The sequence below is a fragment of the Pristiophorus japonicus genome, chromosome 2, assembly GCF_044704955.1.
Source record: "Pristiophorus japonicus isolate sPriJap1 chromosome 2, sPriJap1.hap1, whole genome shotgun sequence".
Lineage (NCBI taxonomy): Eukaryota > Metazoa > Chordata > Chondrichthyes > Pristiophoridae > Pristiophorus > Pristiophorus japonicus.
The window spans coordinates 328750596-328769600 of NC_091978.1; the positions used below are offsets into that span (position 1 = coordinate 328750596).

At 49.5% G+C, this 19005-nt stretch overlaps 1 protein-coding gene across 3 annotated transcripts in view; it reads left to right on the plus strand.

Moving 5' to 3' along the window:
• Positions 1-13748: 13748 nt before the first annotated feature.
• Positions 13749-19005, plus strand: part of intu (inturned planar cell polarity protein) — a 194174-nt gene continuing 188917 nt past the window's right edge. For all 3 annotated transcript variants that reach the window (XM_070871827.1, XM_070871828.1, XM_070871829.1), the window contains exon 1: positions 13749-13971. In XM_070871827.1, coding sequence (XP_070727928.1) covers positions 13817-13971 — 155 coding nt within the window. In that variant the 5' untranslated portion in view covers positions 13749-13816. The remainder of the gene's footprint in view (positions 13972-19005) is intronic.

Genomic DNA, 19005 nt, shown 5'->3' on the forward strand with positions numbered 1-19005 from the left:
CTCCCAGTAGTTCCTAGTTACCTGTAAATCGCGATTTGGTCTGGTCCAAATGCTTTCTGCACATTTGACTGTTAAGCAGTTTGACAAAAAACAGTCTATTCCCCTCCTTGGCTAAATGAGTGCCAGCGATCCATTTGGGACCATGACCACGATTCAGCACAAACACAGGATCGTTTACATTGATGTCGCGTGATACAGCCGTGTAATCATGGTATATGTTTTGCCGATAACGCCTGGTTTCCACCTGATCGTTGAGGTCAAGGTGAACTAAGGAGAGCCTGGTTTTGAGTGCATGTTTCATTAGTAATTCCGCAGGGGGGACCCCGCTAAGCGAGTGGGATCGTGTCCTGTAATTGATCAGCACCCGGATAGGTGGGTTTGTAATGACCCTTCCGTGACGCGTTTCAAGCTCTGTTTTATGGTTTTGAATGCCCGCTCCACTTGGCAGTTGGATGCGGGCTTGAACGGGGCAGACCTGACATGCTTAATGCCATTGCAGGTCGTGAATTCATTGAATTCTGAGCTGGTGAAATACGGACCATAGTCACTGACCAGAATGTCGGGCAAGCCATGGGTGGCGAACATGGCCCTGAGGCTTTCAATGGTGGCGGTAGACGTGCTGGATGCCATTATTACACATTCGATCCACTTAGAGTAGGCGTCCAGTACAACGAAGAACATTTTTCCTAGAAAAGGACCCGCATAATCTATGTGGATCCTGAACCATGGTTTTGAGGGCCAGGACCACGGACTAAGTGGAGCCTCCCTGGGGGCATTGCTCAATTGTGAGCAAGTGTTACACTGGCGCACACATGACTCCAAGTCCAAGTCAATGCCGGGCCACCAGAAGTGGGACTTGGCGCTAGCCTTCATCATGACTATGCCTGGGTGGGCACTGTGTAGGTTGCGTATGAAGGCTGCCCTGCCTTTTTTTGGTAGGACGACGCGGTTGCCCCATAAGAGGCAATCTGATTGGATGGACATTTCGTCTTTACGACGGTGAAACGGTTTTATCTCGTCTTGCATTTCTCTTGGGACCGCTGACCAGCCCCCATTTTACAATAGATAACATGGGGTCCTGGTTGGTCCAGGTCCTGATCTGGCGGGCTGTTACGGGTGACCCTTCGCTTTCGAAGACGTCCATGACCAGACACAGGTCTGCGGGCTGCGCCATTTTCACCCTGGTGGTGGGCAATGGTATCCGGCTGAGGGCATCAGCGCAGTTTTCAGTGCCTGGCCTGTGGCGGATCGTATAATCGTAGGCCGACAGAGTTAGTGCCCATCTTTGGATTCATGACAAAGCATTGGTGTTTATGCCTTTGCTTTCCGAAAACAGTGAGATTAGGGGCTTGTGGTCGGTTTCTAACTTGAACCTGAGTCCGAACAAATACTGGTGCTTTTTTTTTACCCCATAGACACAGGCCAAAGCTTCCTTCTCGACCATACTGTAGGCTCTTTCGGCCTTGGATAGACTTCTAGATGCATATGCAACCAGTTGGAGTTTGCCCGCTACATTTGCTTGCTGTAAAACACACCTGACACCGTACGACGACGTGTCATATGCTAAAATTAGATGTTTGCCTGGGTCATACTGTTATGTATTATCCATGTACATTAAATGTATAGTTACAATGGTGCACCACAAGGGGCACTGTGGTGGGAGACCCGAAAGTACCTGCGAGACAGAGTATAAAAGGCTGCCCACCACATTTGAGGGGCACTCTGGAGTTACACAATAAAGGCCCAAGGTCACAGCAGTTACTACAACAGCAGACTGTGTGGAGTCAGTGATTTGAGTGCTACATACATCACAAATTGGCGACGAGCTCTTCACGCAACCATGGCTACTTTGAGCACGCTAAAGGATTTCACAGAGGGTAATGACTGGGATGCCTTTACAGAAAGGCTCGAGTATTATTTTATAGCAAACGACCTGACAGGGAACACGAACGTACTAATAGAGAAGCGTAAGGCGATATTGCTGTCCAGTTGTGGTGATGAGGTTTACCGTCTCGTCAGGGATTTGCTGGCACCCGCGAGTGCCAAGGACAAGTTATATGAGCAGCTGATTGAACTCATTCGTAACCAACTGAAACCGACGGAGAGCATCCTCACGGCCAGGCATAAATTCTACCACCACTGCAGACCTGAGGGCCAGGATGTCACAAAATATGCTGCGGACATCAGGAAACTTGCGGCGCCATGCGATTTTGGCACACACCTTAACGAGGCGTTGCGAGACACCTTTCTTATGGGGATTGGCCATGAGGGTCTCCTTCACAAGCTGCTATCTACTGAACCTACAGTCAGCCTGCAGCAAACCATCAACATCAGCCGGGCATTTATGACCTCGACCTGCAGCACCAAGCAGATGATCCACACGGTCTCGAACCCGGCAGATACTATTCACAGGATAGCGCCCATTATGGACAAAACTGCAGAACGTGGTTCTGCCCAGGGCAGAGAGCACGGACCTCAGGGTCCTGGAACTCAGAGTCCGCCGAGGGGGGCTAATCAAGTAGCACCATGCTGGCGCTGCGGAGGAAGCCATGGGGCTCACCGGTGCAGGTTTGCGGAGTATACATGCAATACTTGCCACACGAAAAGCCACCTTCAGCGTATGTGCAAAAGAAACATGACTCACCGTGTGGCTGAGGAGATGGTAGATGATCTGCTGTCCAGCGAGGAGCATTGCGGTTTGACTCGACAGGCATCCCAGCCCCAGGTAGAAGAAGATGATGCGTTTGGACTGTATATGTGTACCGACGACTCGGCCCCAGTGATTATGGAAGTCAAGATTAATGGAGTCCTAGTGAGTATGGAAGTGGACACGGGGACGGGTCAGTCGCTGATGAGTCAGGAACTTTTGATAAACTGTGGATCAACCCAGCTGCACGACCCAAGCTGGTCCCGGTCACGGTGAAGCTGCGCACCTACACCAAGGAACTGATATCTGTTCTTGGCAGAGCGGATGTGCAGGTATCTCATGGTGGCGAGACGCACGGTTTACCTTTGTGGATCATTGCAGGCAATGGGCCGACGCTACTCGGCAGAAGATCGATGGGGAAGATCCGTGAGAGCTGGGAAGACTTCATTGCTTCACAGACCGCTGTCCCCCATGTTCACAGGCAGAGCAGGCCTCCACCTTCGGATTGGATGGCAGCGAAGGAAGCGTGTGTGGGGTTGGGCAGAGCAACGGCAGCCATCAACTCTCCCCTGAAAAGTCTGAGAGTGAGGAAGAGGCGCTGGAACCAGCAGCAGCGCCGACCGAGCTGGAGAAGAGAGAAGAGAGAAGGTCCGGAGGATGTGTGTGGCGGCTCCCGGGCAAAAAGGTCGGCTGTGTGGGGTGCTCTGGAGGATGCAGCGGTGCGGGGGCTGGTGCGTTGCGGCTCCCAGGTGCGTTCAGAGATGACGGCGAGCCTCGTGGCAGCAGAGTTCTGCAGAGAGGGGCAGGCAGGCACCAGCAGAGCACCTCAAATGGCAGCGCCCAGTAGAAACCTCGTGGGAAAAACAAAATGGCGTCTTAAAAGGGAAGTGTACCCGGGAGTCTTAAAGGGGCCTTACACCGTTGGCGGTCCCCACAAAGAGACTTTTGCAAGGGCAAGAGTGAGTCAAAATGATTACGGTGATTTGTATGATGACGTGATTTATGACAAGAGTTAATATTTTGATGCTAAAATGATTACTGTGACTAAAATGATTGATATGATTGGTGAAAAGAGTTAATATTACAATGCACAGTTAAAAGGGTTAATGGATCTGTGACTAACATGACTAATGGATTAATGCGATTTCTGATTTTATGTGATTTATGCAATTGTTCAGCGGCTGCAGACAAGCTGCAAAGGCAACTATTTTCTGAGAACAGAGGCAACGCACTAGTTGCCATACCCTGTCTCAGCGCAGCCCATTACCTCGGGCAAAAACAGGCAGTATGCCACCACCATACCTCACCCAGTGGAGCTGGGATTAAATAACTGTTCAGTGTACCTGCAACCTTTTGATATAACTCTTCAACGCATCTATATGTATCATACAAATGTACTGTCCAAGTGTACCTGCTTTCTACTGGAGATTATGTTTGTGTACTTGTATCACCCATGTAAGGACTGCAAATACCACATGCTTGCACCGGATCGCAAGCATAATCTCTACATGGGGGGGGAGAGGGAAGTGGATGGTCATGGACTCACACTCACAAATCAATCAGAACGAACAAGGCAGAGGTTACCGGCAATTTGCTTTTGGAACTTGGGAGGGGGGGGGAGGCGGGGGGGGAAGTGAGATGTTATGTATTGTCCATGTACATTAATTGTATAGTTACAATGGTGCGCCACAAGGGGCACTGTGGTGGGAGACCCGAAAGTACCTGCGAGACAGAGTATAAAAGGCTGCCCACTATACTTGAGGGGCACTCTGGAGTTACACAATAAAGGACCAAGGTCACAGCAGTTACTACAACACCAGACTGTGTGGACTCAAGTGATTTGAGTGCTACATACATCACACATACAATACAAGCAACTTGATTGAACACAGCAAGTTTCTGGCCTTTTTGTATGCGGCCTTTTGATTTTGACCCCAAACCCAGTCGTCTCCCTTGCGTAGCAACTTGTGCAATGGTTCGAGCAAGGTGCTCAACCCTGGAAGAAAGTTACTGAAATAGTTGAGGAGTCCCAGGAACGAGCGCAGCTCCATTACATTTCGTGGTCTGGGTGCATTCTTGATGGCCTCTATCTTCAAGTCCATGGGCCTGATGCTGACTGCCGCAAACTTCCTCCCCAGGAATTCTACCTCTGGCGCCAGGAAGACACACTTGGATCATTTCAACCAGAGTCCGACTCTATTTAGTCGACTTAAAACCTCTTGCAGGTTGTGCAGTTGTTCGGTGGTGTCGTGACCAGTGATTAGGATGTCACCCTGAAATACAACAGTGCATGAAACCGATTTCAAGAGACTCTCCATGTTCCTTTGGAAGATGGCTGCAGCCGAGCGGATCCCGAACGGGCACTTGTGATACAAAAACAGTCCCTTATGTGTGTTAATGCATGTTAATTGTTTCGACGACTCAGCCAGCTCCTGGGTCATGTAAGCGGAGGTTAGATCCAGCTTGGTGAATGCCTTTCCACCTGCTAATGTCGCAAAGAGATCATCGGCTTTGGATAGCGGGTACTGGTCCTGTAATGAAACTCGGTTGATCGTTGCCTTGTAGTCGCCGCAGATTCTGACCGTGCCATCGCTCTTAAGTACCGGAACAATCGGGCTGGCCCACTCATTGAATTCGACTGGTGATATGATTCCCTCGCGTTGAAGTCTGTCCAATTCAATCTCCACTTTCTCCCTCATCATGTAAGGGACCACTCGAGCCTTGTGATGAACAGGCCGTGCCTCGGGGACCAAGTGGATCTGCATTTTGGCGCCTGTGAAGTTGCCTGGTTCAAATAGGGATGGGAACTTGCTCAGCACTTGAGCACAAGAAGCAGCATCCACTGAAGATAGTGCTCTGACGTCTTCCCAGTTCCACCGAATCTTCCCCATCCAGCTTCTACCAAGCAGCGTTGGCCCGTCGTCTGGTACAACCCACAGTGGCAATTCGTGTATCTCTCCATCATAGTGTGGATATCTGAACGGAATATATGGAATTAAGAACAGTAAAGTAAACGGGATATATGAAAATGTATAAGCCATGGAAGAATAGCTGGGAGAATGTCAGATTGCAAATAGTGCAACATCAGCTTAGCTAACAGTCTGTCTCAAGGTTTCAAGTCACTAATCCTGCCAATAATATATAATTGTAACATGAAATACATCTGCAGAATTGCAAGGTCTCAGTAAATAGTCACACCATTAGATTGAAACATTTGGAGGCAATACTTGAGCTTTCAAGAAGAACATCTCATATAGATTGACTAATGAGTGGCTGAGTTAGACTGTCAATCCATTTGTATTTTGTTATCTGATTTCAAAACTGTATAACTGTTAACGCTTTACGATGTAACTTCACCTATCCGTAGGGAGTGTGTACGCTCTATCCAGAGAGTATATCTTCTGTCTGATAGGTCTTACTGGCCGGTAATAAAGACTGCTTTGTTCAAAGCACAAGAGGTATTCGACTCAGTAATTTTTACTGAACCAGATTGAAGTAAAAGAATCCAGGAATTAACATTTGGTGTCAGAAGTGGGATCTCAACGGACGACTGCCGAAAACTTGCGAATTAAGAGCCAGACTAGCCTTGGACGAGACGAGGGGAAAATGGCCACTGGAGTGAGTATGATTTCAATACTGCTCCAGTTTCCCCCGGTTTCAAAAGTCTGAGGAAAGTTTAGCCACTCGCTGGTTCTCAGGTAGTGTCTGAACGAGATCCAGGACAATCTGGTGAATACCTTTCAAACTTAGAATAGGGATAGAGATAGGGAAATTGTGCGATGACGCAAACCAAGCGGCGACTTGGAAAGGGAAAGATAGTTAGAGCTAGATAGGGATAGATGATCAATCATGGATCCAAAAAAAATTAATAGGAAAGAAAAGAGACTCTTGTGAATGTCTGTTTAAATGAGAAATGCTTCTGTGACTTTTACTGTAAAAAAAAAGCCGGGGAGTTGTGGTTTGTTTTATCTCAAACAGAATGAAAGTTTGTTTTAACCCTTCGTAGTGTTGTCCTGTATGTGGGAAGTTTAAGAGTGTGAACCTTATTGAATTACGTATATTCGGATGATAAGTTGCGGAGCCAGGAAATGCCCAAAGGATAGATTTGTTAAAAAGAGAAAAAATTACATGGTCCCGGTGGTTTAAAAAAAAAAGAAAAACTTGTTGAAAACAAACATTCAGAGAAGGCACAGCAAAACAACTGAGATGGATTCAAAAGGATTAAAAAAAAAAAATTATATTAAATAACACGACCTTGAGGCTGGAACAATTGAGATAACGAAAAGCAGTCCACAGCCTACGTGCCAGACTTCTCTCTAGTTATAAAAAAAAAGTAACGTACTAAATAGGTGCTGAAAGAAAAAAATGTTCTGAGATTTTAAATTATGAAAAATATAAAATCACTCCTGTCCAATTGGCAGAAAAAAAAAACTCCATTAAATTAGGGCTTTCATTGACTGATTGAATTTAAACTGCGCAGTAACGTCAAAGGATAGGGAAATTTGGAGACTAAAATAAATTAATTGAGGCTCATAAGAAATCAAAATTAGAAAATTAGGCTCACAGGGAATAAAATGGGGATTTAAATAGAGGATAGGTGTTCAACTCAGGTACGACGTCGACCTTGTATATCACTTGGCCCGTCTAGGCTCTGATTGAATTTAAAAAAAAAACCCCGCAGCAACTCGGAAGGTAGGGCCGACGCGAACGCGCGGCCGAGAGAAGGGCCGAAGCGAACGCGCAGCGACGTAAACGCGCAGTGAAGCGAACGCGCAGTGACGTCAACGCGCAGTGACGCAGAGGCGCAGCAACGCGAATCGCGAAAGTCAGTGCTAATGGCAGTAAGTCTGTAAGTCTTAAAGTGTTTAGAGTTTTAAGTTTAGTATTAAGATCGCACGGCTATGCGGACCGTGCGGTGATGCGGGTAATTTTGTAGATCGTGCGGCTATGCGGACCGTGCGGTGATGCGGGTAATTTTGTAGATCGTGCGGCTATGCGGACCGTCCGGTGATGCGGGTACGTGTTAGAAGTCTTTGTCTATTTTGTAGATCGCGCGGCTATGCGGACCGTGCGGCGATGCGGGTAAGTGTTTAAAGTAAAGTTAAAGTATCTTAACTCGCGCGGCGACGCGAGCCACGGGTCGACGCGGATTGCGCGGCGACGTGAACTGCGAGGCAACGCGGATTGCGAGGCGACGTGAGCTGCGAGGCAACGCGGATTGCGGGGCGACGTGAACTGCGAGGCGACGTGGTAGTTTAGTATTAAGATCGTGCGGCGACGCGGACCGTGCGGTGATGCGGGTAAGTGTTAGATTTGGAGTTAGTTAAAGTCCGTGTTAGTTCTGTAAAGTCTGTGTCTATTTGTAAGTTTGTTTAAATTGCACGACGACACGAACGCGTAGCGACACAGTAATACGAGGGGCAGTGTGAAAATGGGAAATCAGTTAGATAAAACCACGGATGCGGATAGTCCGCTACAAAAGCTATGTGAGGAATTCCCTGAAAGAGCTGAAGACTTTAGAAAATTATCAGGAGCCCTGAACAAATTATTAGGGGATGACCAGTGACACTAGAAGCGTAGAGGTAAAAAAAAAGCACAGGGATTAATTTGGAGAAGGGGACGAGGAAAAGGGGATAAAAAAAATTTAATTGCAACCTGGCGACATTATTGTCAGAAATTAAAAGATGCATCACTTCTATCGAGTTGGCAAACAATGCTATTAAATTAGGACTTGCATTGACAGAGGGAACACATGTTAAAACTGTAGACGTCTTTAAAAAAAAAGAATGAATGTGCGCACGAGAAACTTGCTAAGAGATCCTCTGGGACCTCTGAGAAAGGTATTGATCAACTACAAGTTAAAATGGCTGGCTTTGTGTTAACCGAGGCTGATGATGAAATTGATGAGTGGCCACTGACTCAGCGCCCAACGGCGCCTCCCGCACCCCCTGGCCTCTTGCTCCAGTCCTCTTCCCAACACCCTCCACCTAACACTCCAGTAAAAAAGAGTTAGGAACAACCACATATCACCAAAGCAACAAACCCAAACTGACTCCTCATCCTCTGATAGCGATTCGGATCCCCAGTTTACAAGCAATACAGCCGAAAGGACCAGATCTCACACTCGAAAGGGCAGAACTATATCTCAACATCACAAACAGTCCCGTAAATCTTCTAGTCAACCTACCAGTCCAAGTTGTGAAAGACATAGCAAACATCCCCCCTTGTTAAATATTATGCATGTACTTATGACAATGTTTCTAAACTCTGGACCACTCCCGCGGAACAGACTTGCATGTCTGACGAGTTGGCCTCATGGGTTATAGAATGTCTGCATTTTGCTACTCATTGTGGAGCAAGGACCACGAGTGACACACTTTTGGCTACTTGGTGGCACCCTAAACTCCAGGCGCTCACCCAGAACATCAGTAGTCGTTGCCTGGTTGGCCAGCAACATAATCCAGGGAAGGGAGTCCCCTGTGATTGGGGTAAAACGCCCCTACCCGAAGGTCCCTTTGAGACATTTTAGTTGAACTACATTGAGTTGCAAAAAGTTCAGTGTTACAGATATGTGTTAGTAATAGTAGATGTGTTTAGCAGATGGATTGAAGCCTACCCTAACCTGGACAATAAGACTCAGACTGTTGTTAAGGTGTTAATGAGGGAAATTGTTCCTAGATATGAGATCTCAGCTAGACTGATGACCACCTATGTTCTTTCTCTGACTCAGGCTCTGCGACTAGTTCACAACCAGGTTCAAGATGCTCACCTCGACCTCCCAGTTTTACCCGAATTGTCCCTCGTGGCACCAGGGAAGTATGGATTCGGAAGGGATTAGAGCCACAATGGGAGGGGCCTTTTTAGGTGTCACTCACTACCCCCACTGCAGCCAAGGTTGAGGGGAAAAATGCCTGGGTTCACCTGCACCACTGCAAGCTCATCACCATTTAAACAAATTTTGCTGGTTAGTCTAATTCCTGTTTCTGTTCCAGATCTCCTCCTCCCTATAGCTGAACAAGGCAGTTGAAGGAGGATCAGTTTGACCAAATACACTGACGGAGACCTGAAGGGAAACGTGAAAACAGAACTCTTTTTATCAGCTAAATAATTGGACTATTTATAAGATGAGATTGTGTCTGTATGCTACTGTCTGCATAATAGTGTTGATATGACAGTTTTGGTGCACGGGAAGGAAGACAAAGGCGAGAGCTCCATGTAAACACCTTTTTGTATATGTCTTACGTTTATGCGGAAAAAGGGCACTTCACTAGATGCTGGGTGTGTTCACATATCCCTATACATTCCAAAGGGGGAATTCCTTTGCGCACCGTTCCCCTGACCCTAACTGAGACTGTTAGATGGATTCAAAGAAACGATATTGGAACAGGTAGCTAACCGCACTGCTGAGGCTCTGGAGGGCATCACAGCTGAAATGGTAGCGATAAGGACCGTAGCATTAGAAAATGGCCCTCGATTACCTGTTAGCTGAGAAAGGGGGAACGTGTGCCCTGATAGGATCTGAATGTTGCACTTACATTCCTGATAGTTCAGAAAACATAACCCACCTTGCCGATCACATAAGGAGGGAGGTGAAAAAGTTATCCACACCAGCAAAAGAACTTAGCAGGTTTGATTGGTTTCTGGGTGGATCTTGGAGATCCTATCTAATACATGGGGCAATTGTTCTCATCATAATAATTACCTGCTGTTTGATTGTTGGTTGCCTTAACCTCTGCTGTAAAGCAATGACAAGGTTAGCAGACCCTCTTGTGGTCAAGGGTTCCCGGGTTATGATCCAACAAACTAGAGAACTACTCAACAATGCAATACTCATAGAATGATCCTAAATGTTATCATAGAATGATAAAAGGGGGGATGTGGATATCTGAACGGAATATATGGAATTAAGAACAGTAAAGTAAACGGGATATATGAAAATGTATAAGCCATGGAAGAATAGCTGGGAGAATGTCAGATTGCAAATAGTGCAACATCAGCTTAGCTAACAGTCTGTCTCAAGGTTTCAAGTCACTAATCCTGCCAATAATATATAATTGTAACATGAAATACATCTGCAGAATTGCAAGGTCTCAGTAAATAGTCACACCATTAGATTGAAACATTTGGAGGCAATACTTGAGCTTTCAAGAAGAACATCTCATATAGATTGACTAATGAGTGGCTGAGTTAGACTGTCAATCCATTTGTATTTTGTTATCTGATTTCAAAACTGTATAACTGTTAACGCTTTACGATGTAACTTCACCTATCCGTAGGGAGTGTGTACGCTCTATCCAGAGAGTATATCTTCTGTCTGATAGGTCTTACTGGCCGGTAATAAAGACTGCTTTGTTCAAAGCACAAGAGGTATTCGACTCAGTAATTTTTACTGAACCAGATTGAAGTAAAAGAATCCAGGAATTAACAATAGGATACCTTTATGTTCGCACTGCCGATAACTGGGATCAGTTCCTTGGTGTAAGTGCGCAGCTTTGTCTGAATCGGGCTCAGCTTGGAGCTTTGTTCTTTGTTGCCCCACAGCCTCTCAAATGCCTTCTGGCTCATAAATGACTGACTCGCCCCAGTGTCCGACACCATGGAAACAGGAATGCCATTTATCTTGACTTTCATCATCATGGGGGACTTTTGGTAGTGAAGGTATGCACCCTTGTGCACTGCTTCCTCAGGCTGTCACCTCTTTAGCTTGTACTTTATGATCCTTGCAGGATTGGAAACCTCTTGCCGACTCCTCTGCCACGTTTTGAGTCGCAGTTCTTCTGCACATTCGCTGTGGATGGCCCTTTTGGCCGCAGCCTTTGCACACAGTGTCTAAATCAACACAGATGGGCCCGATGGTTACCCCCGCAATGCCAGCATGTTAAACGATTTACATTTACACCCCTTGGCGGACTCTGAGTCGGACTAATTCTTTGATCAACAGTTATTTTCTGCACAGTACTTGCCAGTGAGTTTTGATTCTGGGAGAATCTCAATGTTGAGGTCGTGAAGGCTTAAGGTGATGGTCCGCTTCACGTCCCGTCCCGTCGCGAAAATGTCGCAACGCATTGTTGAGGAGTTCGCCAAATTTGCACGGTTCTGCGAACCTTCGTAGGTCAGCGACATGTTCCGCTAAATCCTGGCCCTCGATGCGGTGGTGTGTGTAGAAGCAATACCTGGCCAGCGAAACCCAACTAAAGGCTTCACCCTCTGTAAACTTTTCTAAACTACCAACGGCAGCCATCTCTGCATGTAAGTCCGTGATCTGTACTCGTCGCCAGTTAATATGTCTCTACTTATCTGCAGAATAACTCCATGAGGCCTAGTGCTGTGCTTGAACTGCTGTGACCTTAGGCTCTTTATTGTAACTCAGAGTAAGGCAGCAATGTGGTGATCAGCCTTTTATACAGCTCCTGCCTGGGCTTCCCACAGTTGCACCCTCTAATGGTACCAGCATAGTATGTACAGTATACATATATGACAGTTCTTATGTACTGGGGCTAGAATATGGTTAATGATATTACTGCCTTGGCAAATATTGTGAATATTAGCAGATCTTCTATGTCATGGGATGGGTGTGTGGAGATGGAAGAAGGATGTGCATCTCAAGCGAAAGAATTTTGAAAGGAGTTTCAAAGAGATATTTTCAGAGTGACAGTAAAGTAAGACATTTTTGGTTGCATCCTGGAAAATAAATAAATAGTATTTTCCTTAACAACTGTAAGTAATTACAAAAATAAAATTGCTTCCTCAATGTAATGCACTTACAGAAAAAAATATATAGATCTCTATCTGTAACATGGGGAGCAGTCCATTTTCTTTACTTTCCTTCTGTTTAGGTTGGCTATCTTATAGTGAAAGCCAAGAAATAAAATCATAGCATGATGCAGCATACAAGGAGGCTATTCAGCCTATTGTGCTTGTGCCAGTTCTTTGAAAGAGCTATCTCCAATTAATCCCACTTTCCTGCTCTTTCCCCTTAGCCTGCATTTCTTTCCCCTTTAAGTATTAATTTGATTCCATTTTGAAAGTTACTATTGACTCTGCTTCCAACACCCTTTCACGCAGTGCATTCCAGATCACAACAACTCACTGTGTAAAAACGTGTTTCCTCTGGTACTTTTGCCAATTACCTTAAACTTGTGTGCTCTGGTTACTGACCCTTCTGCCACTGGAAACAGTTTCTCCTTATTTACTCTTATCAAACCGCTCATGATTTTTGAAGACCTCGATCAAACCTCCCCTTAACCTTCTCTGCTCTAAGGAGAACAATCCCAGCTTCTCTAGTTTCTGCACTTAACTACAGTCCCTCATCCCTGGTACCATTCTAGTATATTTCCTCTGCACCTTCTCTAAGGCCTTGACATTTTTCCTAATGCTTGGTGTCCAGAATTGACCGCAATACTCCAGCTGGGGTCTAAGCAGTGTTTTATAATGGTTTAGTATAACTTCCTTCCTTTTGAACTCTATGCCTCGATTTATAAAGCCAATCATAGAATCACAGAATGGTTGCAGCACAGAAGGAAGCCATTCGGCCCATCGTGTCCATGCCAGCTCTCTGCAAGAGCACTTCAGCTCGTCCAGCTTCCCTGCCCATAGGTCTTTTAACAGCCTTCTCAACTTGTTCTGCTACCTTCAAAGATTAATACGTACACCCCCTCGTCTCTCTGTACCGTGCATTGAAAAAACTGACCGCACTAATGCTATAAATGCGCCTTAAAATATTTTTGGGGTTATTTCTGTCTAGGATATCACAAAGTTTAGGAATAAAATTTATGCCATGTTTACTTCTGCGGGGACTGATGCCCGAGGTAAATATTGAGGTTGGGCCATTACTGTATTAAGTTTGGTTTCAGTCTGTGGCTTTAAGTAGACGTCACAGACTTTTGTGGTTGCGATGAATAATGTAATACTTACTATTTCAACAAATAGTGGTCCGTCTATACGACTATCAATGGCTAAATATTACCAATCCAATTACATTTACTTTGATTACATTCACTCAGCTCAACAGCGTCTCTCGTTTCTATGGCGACCGAACAGAACCAATCGCAGCAGGCGGTCCTGGGTCACGTGACGGAACAGGAAACCCGGATGCGACCAATATGGCGGTGCAGTGGGAGTTCATGGGATCTTTCCCGAGCGAGTGAAAACGCTTCCACAAATGAGGCGATGTCTGGACAGATTCCGGCAATGAGTGGGGGTTGCAGCGGCTGCCAGGAGCGGAGCTATGAGACCCCTTACACCTTGGAGGATGGAAGTTGGGAAAGTGAGAGCGAGACGGCGTCGACGGCATCCGCCGGGCGCACGGGCTCCTGCTCCTCAGAGTAAGTGCGCGTGGGGCCACGCTGGCAGGCAATCTGTGAGTGTGAGATGGGGCGTGACGGCGCTGCCAATGTGCAGAAAGGTGTGTTGGTGTCTGAGGTGGACGTGCTCAGAAACGTGCGTTCACAAGCCGCAGCAGACACGTGCAAATTCCGAGCATAATGTTGTTCTTTGACAGCTGCATTGCTACAGTCTACAACTGTAAAAAGTTACAGCACATAAGAATTAGGAACAGGAGTAGGCCATCTAGCCCCTCGAGCCTGCTCCGCCATTCAATAAGATCATGGCTGATCTGGCCGTGGACTCAGCTCCACTTACCCGCCCTCTCCCCGTAACTCTTAATTCTCTTATTGGTTAAAAATCTATATATCTGTGACTTGAGTACATTCAATGAGCTAGCCTCAACTGCTTCCTTGGGCAGAGAATTCCACAGATTCACAACCCTCTGGGAGAAGAAATTCCTTCTCAACTCTGTTTTAAATTGGCTCCCCCGTATTTTGAGGCTGTGTCTCCTAGTTCTAGTCTCCCCTACCAGTGGAAACAACCTCTCTGCCTCTATCTTGTCTATCCCTTTCATGATTTTAAATGTTTCTATAAGATCACCCCTCATCCTTCTGAACTCCAACGAGTAAAGATCCAGTCTACTCAATCTATCATCATAAGGTAACCCCCTCATCTCCGGAATCAGCCTAGTGAATCGTCTCTGTACCCCCTCCAAAGCCAGTATATCCTTAAGTAAGGTGACCAAAACTGCACGCAGTACTCCAGGTGCGGCCTTACCAATACCCTATACAGTTGCAGCAGGACCTCCCTGCTTTTGTACTCCATCACTCTCGCAATGAAGGCCAACATTCCATTCGCCTTCCTGATTAACTGCTGCATCTGCAAACTAACTTTTTGGGATTCATGCACAAGCTCCGCTAAGCCTGGCGGAGCTGACCGGTGCCCTCGACCGGCTCTCGAGGGGAAAATCCCCGGGGCTGGACGGGCTGGCCGTGGAGTTCCACAGGGCGTTCTGGGACGTCCTGGGGGGCGACTACGCGCGGGTCCTGGGGGAAAGTCTGGCGACCGGGGAGATGCCCCTCTCTTGGCGCAGGGCAGTCATCGTCCTGCTGCCTAAGAAGGGCGATCTCCGCCTCCTTAAGAACTGGCGCCCGGTCTCCCTCCTCAGCACGGACTACAAAATCTTCGCCAGGGCGATGTCTGCTCGCCTTGGTGCCGTGCTGGACCACATGATCCACCCCAACCAGTCATACACGGTCCCGGGCCGGACAATCCACGATAACATCCATCTGGTCCGGGAACTCATCCATTGTTCCCAGGAGGCTGGTCTGTCGGTCGCTTTCCTATCCCTCGACCAAGAGAAGGCGTTCGACAGGGTGGATCACGACTATCTGCTCGGAACTCTGCGCGCTTTCGGGTTCGGGACGCATTTCGTCGCCCGGATCCGACTTTTGTACGCCGCCGCGGAGTGTCTGATTAAGGTTAACGGGTCCTTGACGGCGCCCCTTCGCTTTAGGAGAGGGGTGCGCCAGGGATGCCCCATGTCCGGCCAGTTATATGCTGTTTGCGTGGAGCCTTTCCTGCGCCTCTTGCGGACGAGGTTGACGGGACTGGCTCTGCAAGGGCCGGGCGTGGAGGTCGTCCTCTCGGCTTACGCCGATGACGTGCTCCTCGCGGTAGAGAATCCCGCTGACCTGCGGAGGATGCGTGAGTGCCAGGAGATTTACTCGGCCGCGTCCTCCGCCAGGATCAACTGGGAGAAATGTTCCGGACTCCTGGTGGGTCAGTGGCGGGTGGACTCCCTGCCGGAGGAGCTCAGGCCTTTTGCCTGGAGCACGACCCATCTCCTCTATCTGGGAGTCTACCTTAGCCCCGACGAGGGAGCCTGGCCGGCGAACTGGCAGGAGCTGGAGGCCAAGGTCGCCGCTCGCCTAGGGCGCTGGACAGGACTGCTCCGAGTGCTGTCCTACAGGGGTCGAGCGCTAGTCATAAACCAGCTGGTGGCCGCAATGCTGTGGTACCGGCTGGTCACTTTGACCCCTCCCCCTGCGTTTGTCGCCAAGATACAGAAGAAGCTGGTGGACTTCTTCTGGAACAACAGGAAGCACTGGGTCTCTGCCGCGGTCTTGAGTCTCCCGCTTGAGGAGGGCGGTCAGTCGTTGGTGTGCGTCAGCGCCCAGCTCGCGACTTTCCGTCTTCAGACCCTGCAGAGATACCTTTATGTCGAGCCCCCTCCTAGGTGGTGCGCTCTGGCGAGGTATTTCTTCCGGCAGCAGCTCGACCTCAATTATGACACGCAGCTCCTGTTTGTGAACTTGGGGGGTGCCAGGACCGCCCTCCGGGAGCTGCCTGTCTTTTACAGGGAACTCATCAGGGTCTGGAACAAAGTCTCCACCAAGCGCAGCTCTCCGCCGGCTGGAGTGGCGGCCGTCCTGCAGGAGCCGCTGCTCGGGAATCCATACCTCCACGGCCGAGGCTTTATGTGGCGGTCGGAAGAGAGGGCTGTGGCTGGTGAGGTGACCAGGGTCAGGGACCTGCTCGATGGCGGAGGAGCGGGCTGGATGGCGCCAGACACGCTGGCGCGGCGCCTAAATTCTGCCAACGTCCGCCACGCGGCCGATGCCATCGAGTCGCTAAAAACAGCTCTGGGCCCTGACTCCGTTAGGTGCATCGAGGAGGCTCAAGCACGTGGGGAGATCCCGTCCGAACTGACCCCCGTCCGGACGGAATTCCTCATCGGCGCCAAACCCCGGAACCTCCCTCGGGGGCCGGCGCCTCACAACTTGAGCCGCCTCGGGGAAATCCCCTCCGTGCCTTTCAGTTCCGCGCGGAGGGGTTTCCTGTACGGGCTGCTCCTGCACACCCTCAACTTTGCCATCCTCGCCGGCCGTCCGGACACGCCATGGCGTACCATCTTGCCGTCCGGAGGAGGCGGGGGTCCCCGATGGAGGGCACTCTACGCAGGGGTCCTCCCACTATTCATCGGGGACTTGGCCTGGAGGGTGGTGCACGGAGCAGTGCCGTGCAACAAATTTTTAAGCCGGTTCACGGACTCCCAGGCCGCCTGCAATTTCTGCGGTCTGGAGGAGTCCGTGTTCCATGTTTTTATGGAGTGCACAAGGTTGCAGCCCCTGTTCCACTATTTGAAGGGGCTGCTCCTGAAATTCTGGCTGCACTTCAGTCCCACTCTCCTGATCTTTGGGCACCCTGTGCGGAGGGGAGCGGGTAGGTCCGAAGGCCTCCTCGTAGGACTGCTCCTGGGCACGGCCAAGGGTGCCATCAGCCGGTCCAGGCAGCGGGCGGTCGAGGGGGTCGTTCAACCTGACTGCCTGCCTCTCTTCCGCTCTTACATCCGGTCCAGGGTGTCCTTGGAGATGGAGCACGCGGTGTCCACCGGTACGCTCGCGGCCTTCCGCGAGAGGTGGGCACCGGAGGGACTGGAGTGCATCATCACGCCCGGCAACCAAATTTTAATTTGATTTTACGTTTTAAAGTTTAATTTGTTTTAATTGCCGGTGCTTTTAGTGTCCCCTTCCCTTTTATAGGGGGCACCGGAGAAATTGTGATTTTAGTGCCCAAAAAAAAAAACAAAAAAAAAACAAAAAACACAAAAAAAAACCAAAAAAAGGAAAAAAGGGCCTTGTAAATGTCTGGTGTGTCACCCAGGTCGGGTGGCACAGTTTAATGTTTATGTTTTGCAGGTAGACTCTAAAAGAGTTTCATGCACAAGCTCCGCTAAGCCTGGCGGAGCTGACCGGTGCCCTCGACCGGCTCTCGAGGGGAAAATCCCCGGGGCTGGACGGGCTGGCCGTGGAGTTCCACAGGGCGTTCTGGGACGTCCTGGGGGGCGACTACGCGCGGGTCCTGGGGGAAAGTCTGGCGACCGGGGAGATGCCCCTCTCTTGGCGCAGGGCAGTCATCGTCCTGCTGCCTAAGAAGGGCGATCTCCGCCTCCTTAAGAACTGGCGCCCGGTCTCCCTCCTCAGCACGGACTACAAAATCTTCGCCAGGGCGATGTCTGCTCGCCTTGGTGCCGTGCTGGACCACATGATCCACCCCGACCAGTCCTACACGGTCCCGGGCCGGACAATCCACGATAACATCCATCTGGTCCGGGACCTCATCCATTGTTCCCAGGAGGCTGGTCTGTCGGTCGCCTTCCTATCCCTCGACCAAGAGAAGGCGTTCGACAGGGTGGATCACGACTATCTGCTCGGAACTCTGCGCGCTTTCGGGTTCGGGACGCATTTCGTCGCCCGGATCCGACTTTTGTACGCCGCCGCGGAGTGTCTGATTAAGGTTAACGGGTCCTTGACGGCGCCCCTTCGCTTTAGGAGAGGGGTGCGCCAGGGATGCCCCATGTCCGGCCAGTTATATGCTGTTTGCGTGGAGCCTTTCCTGCGCCTCTTGCGGACGAGGTTGACGGGTCTGGCTCTGCAAGGGCCGGGCGTGGAGGTCGTCCTCTCGGCTTACGCCGATGACGTGCTCCTCGCGGTAGAGGATCCCGCTGACCTGCGGAGGATGCGTGAGTGCCAGGAGATTTACTCGGCCGCGTCCTCCGCCAGGATCAACTGGGAGAAATGTTCCGGACTCCTGGTGGGTCAGTGGCGGGTGGACTCCCTGCCGGAGGAGCTCAGGCCTTTTGCCTGGAGCACGACCCATCTCCTCTATCTGGGAGTCTACCTTAGCCCCGACGAGGGAGCCTGGCCGGCGAACTGGCAGGAGCTGGAGGCCAAGGTCGCCGCTCGCCTAGGGCGCTGGACAGGACTGCTCCGAGTGCTGTCCTACAGGGGTCGAGCGCTAGTCATAAACCAGCTGGTGGCCGCAATGTTGTGGTACCGGCTGGTCACTTTGACCCCTCCCCCTGCGTTTGTCGCCAAGATACAGAAGAAGCTGGTGGACTTCTTCTGGAACAACAGGAAGCACTGGGTCTCTGCTGCGGTCTTGAGTCTCCCGCTTGAGGAGGGCGGTCAGTCGTTGGTGTGCGTCAGCGCCCAGCTCGCGACTTTCCGTCTTCAGACCCTGCAGAGATA